The following is a 13,864-nucleotide window of genomic DNA, read 5'->3' as shown; positions in this document are numbered from 1 at the left end:
GGTCTAGCTCGCCCCACATCCCGGTGAGCCCCCTGATGACCCCAATCCCATGAGTCTGCAGACACAGGAGATCCCAAGAGAGACTGGCTGAAGAACCACCCAGCTGAGCTCAGGCAATCATCAGGTCACAGAAGACCGTCCAATTGTTGCTTTAAGCCGCTACTATGTTGGGGGATGTTTTGTTACATAGCAAGAGATAACCCCAAAAAACAGTGCTGCCCAAAAACCCTGAAAGTAAACACACGATGTCATGGAACCTTACCTGTGTACAATCCACACAAACTGAAAAACAATCATGAATGATGGGAAGTCTCTTGAAGGCAGGGGCCATGTGTTCTGTGCTTCAGTAAATGCCCTCATTTCTCTGCTTTCAGAGCCCGGGAAACAGAGGAATTCCTATAGTTGGCTGGCCACCTCTCTGACTTTTAGTTCCTTATGATCTTATTAGGCACCCACTACGTCAGCTGTTTGCTCAATCCCAGGAGACAAGGAGGAAAAGGCAGGGCCTCTGTTGTTAAGGATTTCATAGCCTTGACACATAAGAGCAATGGAGGAAGGTCACCTTGAGAGGAAAAAATGACATCTTTACCAGCCCAGCCTTAGGAAGGTACTGATTTCCAGAGTCTTTAGCCTGTATTGGACATTTTCTGTCTTTTTTTTTTTTTAACTGGGCCATTAAGTCTACTTTGCCTTCCAAGCCTTAGCTGTTCCCTTTGAGGGTCATGATGGACATGCAGGTAAGAATATTCTTTGCATGTCCATCCTCAACTCCTTTCTTAAAGAAACTGAAGGATCTAGTTACCCAAAGAGAATGTGTGATCTAGCCAGAGGCTGAAGGCTAGACAGCTTGATTTGATGATTCCTTATTAAAATCAGATGCATGCTAAATAGTGCTCTAATTATTTGCATGTTTGTTTTTTCTAGTCACAAGAAATGTCATTACTGAAAAATGTGTGGAAATATATTCATTTGGCTTCACAGTCACTGTGCTGATGTTTCTATTTCCCTTGGAATGCCAAAGCCACGTTAAGGCAAATTTTGCATCTTGACACAATCCAACCAATTAAAAACAAAAAACAAAAAACCACCTCCCTCAAGCTCATTTCCCATTTTGGTGACTACGATCTATTTCTCTTTCTCCCTCCTGGCCAAGCCTCTTAAAAGAAGTCTACTTCCTCCTCTCTCATTCATAACTCAACCACATGCTTCCTAAATCCCAGCCAGAGGCTTCCCCGAAACTGTTCTCCCAAGGACACCAATGAAGACTGGTCACTAAACACACAGGACACATCTCAAGTCCTTACCATCCCATCAGAAGCCGCCAGAGCAGACCCTTCTCCTTTCCTGAACTCTCTCCTGTTCTGTGGAGGTAACACCACCAGTCCCTCCTGGTTTTCTTTCCTAGCTCTCCAGTGGGTCTGGTCTGTCTCCCCATAGGCTCCACTGCCTGTGAGCATAGCTTAGAGGTCGGTGGTCTCAGGGTGTTGCTACTGCAGCCCTATTTTGCTTCCCACTTCATATTTTCACCTTGGAGTTTCCATCCCAGGACTTCAAACGAACCCACAGGCATGCAGGACTTCCAGATCTGCATTTCCAGCCAGACCTCTCCTGATCTCAGTTCTCTACATCCAACAGACTTCAGTCTTGGGGCATCTCAGAAGCACACGAGAGCCAGCATACCCCACATAAATCATATGCCCCCCCCAACGCACTCGTCCTCAGTGTCCCTGATGGGGTGAGAGCTACCTCCACCCATCTAACCGCTCAGCGAGAAGCCAGAGTGGTTCTTTACTCCTCTCGCCCTCCACCTCCAATCTGCAACCAAGTTGTGCTCATTCTGTCTCCTAAAGATCTCTTGCCCCTGTGCAGAGTCTTCAGTGCCTAATGCCACTATTTTAGTCTGGGCTATCTTATCTCTGCCCAGCGTCATCATCAACCACCCGCTTCCTTCCACCAACGGTGTCCTTGTGACTGGAATCAACAGGAATACTCAATATCCCATTGGATTCCATGACAGCGAAGAGGTGTCCCCTTAACTGTATCCCAGTTTTCTCTCGTTCTGCAAACACACAGTAGTTAGATCATAAACTTGATGTTTGGTCACACTCCAAACTTTTTCCGTGCTATAAGAATGGTCTAAAATGCGCGTCTCTTGACTGCTTCCGTAGGATGCTGCATTGGGATAAAGTCCAGGCTCCGTAACAGACCTCGTAAGACCCTTCATCATGAGCAGATCCCTGCCCACCTCTTCATCCTCAGCTCTCACTACTCTGCCTCCCCCCCAGCAACCCCTCTCAAACCACAGCCTCCCTTTTAAGCTGTACGTTGGCAATCTCACCTTCCCCCTTCTCCACACTTTCCTACGCTCTGTTCTTTCCACCAGGAGAAAGGACTCCCTCACATTCATTGCCTAACACCTTGGTTAAACGTCCATTTCTCTAGGGAACCTTTCCTGCTAACTTGTAACTCAGCCGGGTTTGTTCAATTTGAGTTCTTGGAGCCCCTGGGTGTCTCCTCTAATATCACGGATACTTTACTGTAATTTCTGGCTTTATTATAGACCATAACCTTTGGGAGGCAGGGGCCACATCTGTCCTTGTTATAATTTTGGGGATAATGGGGGTGCCTGGCACATAAAGAAACATACATGCCAAGCTGATGTCCTCACTGAACTCTGAGGCTTACAGAAGTCTGAAAACCTAAGTTCTGCCCAAGTACGTCACATTACTTCGTTAGTCTGAAAAGGGGACTCCAAGGGAACACTAGAGTTAGGGTGCAAAGGCCCACACCGTCTCTCTCAGGCGCACATGGGCCCATTCACGAGCATCAATGTTTGCAATGAATCAATTTCACCTCTCCGCCGGAGTGGGAAGAATAGAAACTTCCAGCTCCAGAGCTGAGCCAGTGATGGTCCACAGGGCCTTTACAGCAGGCAGAGTTGGTCTTATGCTGGATATAGAAACAATGATTTCATTTATTAACTGTGATCTTCAATCCTGCATGACGAAAGGATGTCAATATGAGCCTCCATGAACAGCTTAGGGTTTCTCTGTCTTTCTCTGAGAAGTGCATATACACTTCCCTCATCACAGGACCTGCTAGGAATTCCTAGTAGCCAGGGACTGGCAACGTGGGGTTCAGATGCCAGCCAACCACCCTGGGTATCAGCCACAGGCTCTGACAAGCTCCGAAGCCCATCCCACCACGTCCAAAGGCAGAATCAGTTTAGACGGTCTTCCTTATCCAAGGAGCAACAATCATTTGAAGAGCAATCCCAGAGACACGGGCTTCCCCGGAAGGGATTGCTGAAGTCCTCAGTGACTCTGGGTGAACCAATGCAGGAAATAAAGGCAGCAGAATCTGGCCCTGAGGGAAGGGGGCGGCCAGCAACTAGATGAAATAGTTAGCTCACAGGCCAGGGCTCAGGGTTGCCTCTTGTTCCGCTGGGAGACTTGGGGTGAGCAGAAGCTACAGCAGAGGGCAGAGGGGCCCCGTGCGAGGAGTCCATGCTCATGAGCGTACCTGCGCCTGTCCTGCCTACAGGCACCACGACATTAGTATCGCGCTGTACAGAAAACGCTGGGCAAAAGCATGCAGGCTATTCCAGGACCCCATCATGAACATGAGGGGAGCCCCCAGCATATTCAGGCCTGGCCCCTCATGATTGCCAGCAGTTAGGTGGGGCTGACACAGACTGACCGATGCCACGGTTCACGGGTCCCTAGTCGTATCACAGGGGAACAGGCCATCTATGAGTCCTATGTCAAAGCTGCAGCCTTCCCCACCAGTACGTTAGGTGGGTGTGCCAACAGCTGGAGTGACCGTTTAAAAGGCGACCTCTGACTTCCTATAAATCACTTAGGGTGCAGTACTTTAAAGGTATGACGGACGGAAACCTCTCCATTTGGAAAAGGGAAATAGAGAACCTCTCCAAGAAACGTTAGTTCAGGAGCGAGTTGAATGCTAAAACCAAAGAGAAAAGTTCCTTTTGTTTCTTGGTTGAAGATAGCAAATTAAATCCGCACACAATCTGGCAAGTAAGGTACGTGTCTCTGTTAGTGGACGGGATGGTTTACCACGTTTTCAATAATTTCCTAACTTCTTCCTCTACCTCAGTCACCCAGTTCCATGGCTGTAGTCTCTACTACGACAAAGTCTCTACTTTGAAAATCACGAATTCAAGATGCAGCTTTGTACCCAGGCCCCGCTTCCTGCCCTTCTAGCTTGCTTCTGGCTACCAGCCCCACTGATGGTTTTAAAATTCTTGGATGCCCCTGGAATCTCAAGTCTATCGACTTTTCTAATTCTGCTCCACTCACTGGACCTTTCCTTTTTGAATCCAATTTAAAGTCACTACCATAGTGGATTAAACTGTATCCCACAAAGGGACAGGTTCAAGCCCTAACCACGTACCTGTGCGTATGACCTTATGTGGAAACAAGGTCTTTGCAGATATAACTCAGTTAAAGGTCTCTGAATGAGAGGATCCTGGATATGGGGCGGACCCTACATCCAATGTCTGCTGTCCTTATAAGAGAAAGGAGAGGGAGACACAAGAGAAAGGCCCTGTGCAGACAGAGGCAAAGACTGGAGTGACGCACAAGCCCGGAATGCTAAGGATAGCCCAGCAGGCACCAGGAGCTAGGAGAGAGGTGTGGAACACACACTCAGCTTCTAGGAGGAACCCACCCTGCCAACGCCTTGATTTTGGACTTGGACCTGCAGAACCAGGAGAGAATAAATGTCTGTGGTTCTGAGCCACTAAATTTGTGGTGATTTTTTACGGCAGCCCTAGGAAACGGACACAAATGCCCTCATCTCCTCTGCTCCACACCTCTCCCACCCACACTTTTTAATCCATCTGGCAAAATCCCAGTGCCTGGAGGACCCAACTGTCTGCTTTATCCAGAGTTGTCCTGGGACAGCTGAAGCCACTGGTGCCACGTAGTGTCATAACCACCAACCTGAAACTGGTGGTTTCCTCTCCAGGTCCTACTCCTGCCCTCCCCATGAAGAGATGAGCCGACCTATGACCTGGAAAAGCTCAGCAGCCCAATAGAGTCATGCCCAACGTCCTCCCCCACCCCCCAGCCAGCCCCTCTGCTGGCCCGGCCATTTCAGTGCAGCCCTTTTCTGATATGAGCCCTGCTATCTGTGCCTTATATCTCACCGACCCCTAGCTTCTCAGCATCTTACCCCCCTCCCCTCTCCTAGATCTTCCTACTCTTCCGCTCTCTTGGATCCCTCACACCCTGGCCTGTCACACTTATATCACTTCCATCGTACAATGACAATGACAAATCTGAAGGCACACAGACAGCCGCTTGCGATCAAAGCACATACACAAGCCTCTGGAGACATGGGTACCTTTCCTGCAGCGTTCATCCTGTCCTGCGTCTTTTCCCCACTTCACAGCCAGACTCCTCCAAAAGCTTATTCCCACTTCCCTATGTTTCCTACTAATTTCTCACTCCACACTAATCTGGCATTGATCCCCAAATAATCCACCAGACAGCTTTTGCTAAGTCATCAATGAGCTCCAGAGGACCAGAATCAGGTCAACGGGCATTTTTCTGTATTGCACTTGGCTTCTTCATGGTACTGAATGTGGTTCATCAAACCCTCCCTGAAACATTTTCCCTTCCTGGCTCCTTTCACACTACATTCTTCCCATTTTCCTCCTACTTCTTTAGACACTGCCTTTTTTCTTTTGTTAAATTGAAATATAATTAATAATACAGTGTTATATTACTTTCAGGTGTACAAGGTAAGGATTCAACAATTCTATACATTTCTCGGTGTCCATCAGTGAGAGTGTGCTCTTAATCCCTTTCACCTGTCTCACCCATCCCCTACCTTCCCCTTTGGCAACCACCAATTAAAAAATGAGCAGAGGACTGAAGAGACATTTTTCCAAAGAAGACACAGAGATGGCTAACAGACACAAGAAAAAATGCTCAACATCACGAATCACTAGGGAAATGCGAATCAAAATCACGAGACGTCACCTTACACCTGCCAGAGTGGCTAATAAAACAAAACAAAACAAGACATTACAGATATTAGTGAGGACGTGGGGAAAAACAAAAACAAAAACCTCATGCACTGTTGGGAATGCAAACTGGTGCAGCCACTGTGGAAACCAGTACAGAGGTTCCTCGGAAAATTAAAGATAAATACCACATGATCTTGCAATTCCACTACTGCGTACTTACCTAAAGAAAAACACTAATTTGAAAAGATATATGCACCCCCAAGTTTATTGCAGCGTTACTTACAACAGCCAAACTATGGGAACAGCCCACGTGTCCATCCACAGATGAATGGATAAAGAAGATGTGGTGTACATGCAGTGGAATAGTACTCAGCCATAAAAAGAATGAGATCTTGCCATTTGCAACAACACGGATGGAGCTAGAGTGTATAAGGCAAAATGAAATAAGTCCATCGGAGAAAGTCACTGCCTTTTGACCTCCTTTCCAAGTTTATCCTCCTCTATCCAGTCACTAGTGATGACAGCCTTCTTTTGTCTCTAAGGCAGGCTTCGGCCCTCTTTTCTTTCCATTCTTTGCATTCTATACTTGTTCCCCAGCCCAACTCCTACATGGTCACTCTAATGCAGATATGCAAAGATCCAGGATTTACTCACCCAGTCCGGACCTCTTTGCATCCCATATATTCAACTTCCAGCTTCGGATATCACAACATCAACTCCAATCCACACCTAAAATGGAAATCACCTCTCTCCCACCCCTCACACCCTCCCCCCACTCCTCCAAACCTGCCAACTCTTCCACAGTACTCATCTCAGGAACCCTAAACCAACATGACAGTGTCGAACAGGACACTTCTCTCTCTCCTTACTAAATCCACTGGTCATTAAGGCCTGTCACTTACTCCTTATAACATCTCTCAAATCCATCCATTTCTACCAACAAATATTAGCCCAAGTTACCATCAACTGTATGTGGCTTAACTGGTCTTCCTGGAACCACTCATACCCTTGTCTAATTTACTGTACAGGATGAAGGCCCAGCGAGGGTCCACTCTCTGGTGACCTCTCCAGCCTCAGCCAATACCATCCTCCTAGCTCTCCATTCTCTAGCTGCTGGTTTCCTTCCTTTCCCAGCCTGGTCATCCCTATTTCTTCTACCACAGGGCCTTTGCACAGGTGGTTTTGCTGCCTGGAATGCTCATTTTCTAAATGCTTTCTCCTCTGCTGGGTCTCAGTTCAAACTTCTCTTCCTCAGGACAGTTTCTCTGATCCCTCAACTGCATTTTCCCAAGTACCTTTCCTTCCCTGCCCTTGTCGCAATTGTGATCCTACCTGTATTCTTGTGTTTTGTCTGCCTCTCCCCCTACACCGTGCATGCCACAAGGTCAGTGACAAGGCCTGGTGTTGCTCACAGTTCCACATCTCCAGAGCAGGTGCGGTTTCATCATGGGTAGGCGTTCAGTAAGGTTTTTTTTTTTTTTTTTTTAATTTTTAAAAATATCGTGTTGCTCACGGCCCCAGGTATGCGGAAACACTTAGAAACACAGAAGGAATGTTGGCACGTTGCAGATTTCCAGGGCCAACCCCCTACCGCTTCTGATTTTCTATCAAGAGGAAACAGAAGCCTAACTCTGTGGCATCTTCATGCTTTATTCCTGCCAGTTCTGTTTTTCTATAAATACAGTCCTCATTTTCAAGGAATTTGGAGAAGACGGTTGCAGGGGACTATTTTGGGGCGGGCTGCCAGTTCTATGTGGAGGGGATGTTATCATTTGTCTTTGTTCCCGGAGCAGCTGTGGGGGTGTGCTGTGGACACCCACCGCTGACTCCACGCAGGGAGTTGGGCGTGTCAGGCTAACTGCTTTGCAGGCCCCAGGCCTGGCGTCGGAGGACAGGCTGGAAAGCGTGTAAAGATCACGTCCCGATGGACCTGTTATTTTACCTTCTAGCTATCGTTGTCGTTTCCCTATGGCTACGATGCAGGGCTGTTTTCTTCTCCAGGGTTTTCACCACCGTCTGGAGCTCAGTCTCGGGGGACTTACTGCTGCAGGCCTTGTCAGGACACTGGCCTTCGGCCTGGAATAGGAAGGATGTGCGAGCAGCACGAGATACAGATAGGGAGAGAGTTGAAAAATGCATACAATTGTTGATGCCAAAATTGAGGGATGTGTGGAGATTATAATTTTCCAGTGTAGTTTTCTTATCGTTATGCAACTTACAAAGCAGTATTTCTGGGTGTATCTTTGAAGACATGGTATACACAGACACACTTGTCTCATAACTTGAGTCAGGAAAACTACAGGATTAGCTAACGATGGCATATTGTAAGTATAACTCGCTGTGGAAATACAAACAGGCCAAGGATGCACTGTGTTCGTGTCCTTTCATGTGTTTAAAAAAGAGTACAATTTTAGGGGCGCCTGGGTGGCTAGTCGTTAAGCGTCTGCCTTCGGCTCAGGGCGTGATCCCGGTGCTCTGGGATCGAGCCCCACATCAGGCTCCTCCGCTAGGAGCCTGCTTCTTCCTCTCCCATCCCCCTGCTTGTGTTCCCTCTCTCGCTGGCTGTCTCTGTCTGTCAAATAAATAAATAAAATCTTTAAAAAAAATAAATAAAAATAAAAAAATAAGAAAGAGTATAATTTTAAATACAAATGCATACTATAAATGAATATATGGACTTCGTATTTGTATTTAAAACTGTGGACATTACTTTACATACAAAAGGGCATTACACACACACACATACAAGACAAATTATACGCATACCAGCTAAAATTGGCCAACCATTAACAACCCCCAAACCAATCAATCCTCCTGTATATGTAATATTTAACTCTTGTCAGTGCATAGGAAAGTTTGTGCTTCCAAGTTTTACTTGCATAGATATACAATTTATCATGTTAAACATCCTTACGTTGCCCATTTTTTCCTCTTTTAGGCTAAGAACTGGCACCATTAGTTTCTCCAAAAATAAGGAATATTTCTGAATCCAGTGAAATACAAAGGTACTCTAGTGTAAACCACTGACTTTTTTTAAAAACTAGAATAGCTTTGCTCAATTCCTGTACCCCTCCATCTATCTGGATATAAAGACATTCCATAGTATATCCTCGACATTTTCTACTTCAGGAGCTGAATGTCTCTTTAAAAATAATAATAATAATAAAAAAACCCTACATACAAATATCATACTCAACTGCCAAATTAATCAGTTTGGCCAGAGAGATCACAAGAACTTGCTAAGAATAGTTAATGATAAGGATGATTCAAACGGCAACTTTGCCCGTCACATGTTTTAATTTTTTCTCCCCAAAGAGTTTTCAAGGAAAACAACGATCAAACTTCTAATGATCCACGAGTAATCTGCTGTCCTTGTATTTGCATCTGTCAAAGGACCAGTTTCCCAACATCTTGAAGAAGTCAGCATACTTATCTTTGTAGGCAAGAAGCATCCGAACTTTACCTTAAGGTCTTGCCAAAGGGACACACCAAAGCTCTTGATTTGCTGGGAGGAAAGGCATCTGTTGCACCCTCATTCAGGGATTCATGCTGATGAACGGCCATTAGCTAAGTGTTTGTGTTATTATAAACCATTTTCCACAGCAGAGTGAGGAAGACCATTGTAAGGGATCTTGTGGAAACTGTTATTTTTTTAAAAGACTTATTTACTTATGGGGAGGAGAGAGAGAAGGAGTGTGTGTGTGTGTGTGTGTGTGTGTGTGTGTGTGTGCACGTGTGTGTAGGGTGAGGGCAGAGGGAGAGAATCGCAAGCAGACTCTCTGCTGAACATGGAGCCCAAGACGGGCTCAATCCCACCACCCTGAGATCATGACCTGAGACGAAACAAAGCGACTGAGTCACGCAGGCACCCTGAAACTTTGTTATTTTTTCCAGTGTTTACAGAACACTCCCTTTTTCATTCTTCGAGTGTTTTACCCCTCACTTTGTCTAAAGGATATACGTAAGATTTCCCCGGAGGCAATGATGGGGGCATACAGAGGAGTCATCCATTCAGTGTTCAGCCTGCATGTCAATCTCTCAGCAACGTTTAGAAATGCACGAGAGGCCCACAGGTTTTATTACACCTGTACAATGACCACAGGGGTGCAGAAGGCAGTCAGGGTGAAGGGACTCAGTCCCCGGGATGACAGTGTTGAGACTGTTCCGGAATTCAGAGGTTTGTTCTCATCTCAAGAATTAACACATTATAGCAACAGGACATCGGGACTTCCATCAAAGGAAGAGTCAGAAAACATGAACTGGAGATATCCATGAGAACTGCCTTCAGCAGACACCTTCAGTGTCAAGGCTTTTTGCAACTTTCCCATGTTTGCTATTCTCTTTCACTCCCCAAGGAAATTAGCATTAAAATTCCCAGATCTTGGGGCACCTCGGTGGCTCAGTCGGTTAAGCGTCTGCCCTCTGCTCAGGTCATGATCCCGGGGTCCTGGGATCGAGCTCCACATGGGGCTCCGTGCTCACTGGGGAGCCTGTGTCTCCCTCTCCCTCTGCCCCTCCCCCCACTGGTGCTAGCTAGCGCTCTCTCTCTCTCAAATAAGATCTTTAAAAAAATAATAAAATAAAATAAAATTCCCAGATCTGCAGACTCAAGTTCAGGTACAACGAAGCAGCCCCATCTCCTATCTCATGGTCAGGTGTTGGGGGAGGGGGATGTTAAGAAGAGGGGGAGGGGACCAAGAAACAGAAGAGGTGATGATTCTCAGGAGGAGAGAGGGCAGGCTGAGTTTTTGAGGATGAAGAGGAAGGAGGAAATGAAAGCCCTGGAGTGTAGGCCTGGAATGACCTGGGCATTTAATGAGCAACATCAGAACAAAACAAAGAGCATCTGCACAGCTATTCCACCATCTTCTCTCAACTCCCCCGGGGGAAATCAGACCTCTTTCCTTATACACTTCCCTCTGCACACGCCTACTCATATAACAGATCCACACAGCATGCCACATAGACTCAGGATTTTAAGTCATGTCAAGTACTGTTCTTAGCCCTATTTTACAGACGAGAAAACTGAGGTACGGACTTAAATAAACTGAGCAAGGTCATATAACTACCAAGGATCAGAGCTGGGGCTTGAACCCACGCAGTCTGACTGCACAATCTACACTCTTCACCCCTCAGCTAGGCTGACTTTCCTCCAATGCCTTTGCTATCCACGAAGCCATGGACTGTAGCGTTGCCCCTGCCATAGCAGTGATGCTGCAATTTCATTCTCCTGTGTCTTCCTGCCATGTCCAACAATCGTTCATTCAAGATTTTTCCTCCATGGAATAACCTATTCTCATCTGCCAAAGACCATATATAACTTATTCTCTGCTGTGTGTTGATTTTTACCAGAGCAGTGAAAACAAGGCTGAATAAGAAATGGGTTGTCAGTAGTGGAATAAAAGCATTCAATTACAGAAAAGGTGGAATTCTAAGCTTAGATATTTCTAGACTGAACACGAGTGGCAGATCAAAACACAACAACAAAAAACCTGAAACACGAGAAAACACGCAGGATCTGAAAGCCATTTTCAATGGCACCAAAGATTTATTCAACACAAGAGCGAGACTCAGGCTTGGTTCCCCCCCCCCCTTCTTTGGTTCAGATGGTCCACAATAATTAAATTCTAATTAGCATACAGAGTTGAAGTCAACCAACTCTCCAGGAGAAACGAGGGAAACAATCATCTTACCTGCAGATGTGTGTTTGAACTTCTCGCTTTTCTTCTTTCTCCACTTCCAAGGCTTGAAAATCCTTCCCAGGTTGGCAAACTTACTTCTCCTCCGGATGGGAGGGGTGTGGGTACCTGGGACAAGGGAGTCAGAGCGCATGGCCGCCAGCCTCTCCACTTCCTCAGCTTGTTTCCCCCCGAGAAAGAGATGGAAAGAGAGAGAGAGAGAAAAACGTGTTAAAATGGGATCCTCACAGATGGCCAATGTTTTCCATGGTTACAGATAACAGAAACCACATGACCGAAGTTCCGTTTCTCTTTTTTGCCTTTTGGAGTGGAAGGCATACCAACGTGTTCTAAAGTCTGGAGACAGCCAAATTCTAGGTATCCAGAGCACCCCAAATGACCCCAACACCTCGACTTAGACCTAAGAAGGAGGACAACGAGGTGGAGGAGGAACAGAACCCCCTTGACACATCAAGATTCCCCCAATGAGGCAGGAAGAGGGCATCAGAGGAGTCAGGTGACAGTCTGTAACTACTGGTCCAGCAACAGCTCAGATAAGACTTGGCAGATACAATCACTATCGCACCGTCTGCCGAGGAAAGAGGAGGGAGAAAACATTTATCAACTGTCTGTTCCAATGCCAATGCCTCCACCACCCACGACTCTCCTTCCTGCTTTGCCCAGACCCAAAGCAGCACCCGAATCTGTTCAGTGAGTGTCTCCACCCGAGACTGATTTTAGAATCACTCACCCTCCATTAGACTTTACAACTGCCTTCATTCCTCTAGGTTTTCTTGTTCCTGGTATTGTGCTTTCATAATGATAATATTCTTAGAAGTTGGGAGCTGAAAGTGACTTGAGGGAACACATGGACTAATCCCAGTAACTTCACGTGTGAGGACACGAAGACCTTCAAACTCGTCATGCCTAGTGGACCCTTCCTTGGAGGTCACGATCGCCCTGACCTCTTTTATCCCTTGTAAAGAAACAAAACCTTTTCCAACTTACATGAGAATTTACATATCTCAGTGAGGGAAATATACACAGATTTAAATTTTTAAGACAGAAATAAGTAGAAAAAGTAACCCCCGTGGCAAAATCAGGAGGGTGAGAGAGATTCACTATTTTAGAGTCAGGTTACACCGAGAGCCATGGTGCCGAAAACCACTCTTAACACCATCTTCAGAGAAATCACCCAGACTTTTGCAACACAGGCTTCCTCAGAAGCTCGATCTCACAGCCTGGTCGTCTGCCTGTTATCACCTGAAACGGTTTTAACTGAGAGACTCACGGACTTCAGAAATATATATATGGTCCCTCCACCACGTGCCGGGCAGTGTGCTTGGTGACAGAGATGACAGATTGGCAAAGGCTCCCAGCAGCAAGACTGAAGAGAAGTCGATGGATTTGGGAGGAGATGTCTGGGAGCAAAGTCAACAGGGTCTTGTTGGATGACCTGAGGGAGAGGAGGGAGATCATTCCTGATGCCCAGATTCAAGTACGAGTGCCACCCCGCACTGATGGAAACAGGGAACACAGGGCAGGCACAGGTTTGGGGGTGAGGACGGCAACAATGTGGACACGTTGCGTGGTGACGGCCCTCAAACCTTTGACTATGTGTTTCAGCACAAGCTCTTCTTTTCAACCCCTGCATTAAATGACACCGTAATACTCTAAAAGACACTGGGATCGATCTGGGGCAGACACACAGAAGACCTGGACGTCACTGAGCACAGAGTCTAGGGGACGAGACCACAGGGGTCTCCAGTGCACAAAGGAGCAACCACACAGAATTCAAAGGAAGCAAACAGGAGAGAGAGACTAATTCTCCTTCACGGCACTGGAGGAGACCCACAGGGGATGGAACTTTTGGCCAGATTTTGAAAGAGGAGGAACTGTTCTCTCCACATGGGGAAGACAGAGAAGGACCCAAAAGAATCAGAGAAGGCTGAAAGCACGTTGCACGTCCTGAGACCCGTTAGATCTTGAGTACCACTTAAGCTCTGTGAGCTGGAGAGCCAGCGGTGAGGGACGGGGGCTGGAGGAGTCTGGAGCCCCATCAGGCAAGCTTTGGAAAGTTTCTATCAGGCGTTTGGGTTTTATTCTATAAGCAGAGGGGAAAGGACGAGAATGTGAACATAGGCACTGAGCTTATGACATGCAACAAATATGTACTGAGTGCTTACTACGT

The 13,864-nt window shown here is 46.6% G+C and overlaps 1 protein-coding gene across 3 annotated transcripts in view; it reads right to left on the bottom strand.

The window, feature by feature from the left end:
• Positions 1 to 13,864, bottom strand: part of PHACTR1 (phosphatase and actin regulator 1) — a 289,593-nt gene that overhangs the window by 186,314 nt on the left and 89,415 nt on the right. For all 3 annotated transcript variants that reach the window (XM_040645055.1, XM_040645056.1, XM_040645057.1), the window contains exon 2: positions 11,689 to 11,853. In XM_040645055.1, coding sequence (XP_040500989.1) covers positions 11,689 to 11,827 — 139 coding nt within the window. In that variant the 5' untranslated portion in view covers positions 11,828 to 11,853. The remainder of the gene's footprint in view (positions 1 to 11,688; positions 11,854 to 13,864) is intronic.

Source organism: Ursus maritimus, unplaced genomic scaffold, assembly GCF_017311325.1.
Source record: "Ursus maritimus isolate PB19 unplaced genomic scaffold, ASM1731132v1 scaffold_30, whole genome shotgun sequence".
NCBI lineage: Eukaryota > Metazoa > Chordata > Mammalia > Carnivora > Ursidae > Ursus > Ursus maritimus.
Note: the sequence above shows the minus strand (reverse complement) of the source record. Positions and strands in the feature narration are given on the sequence as shown.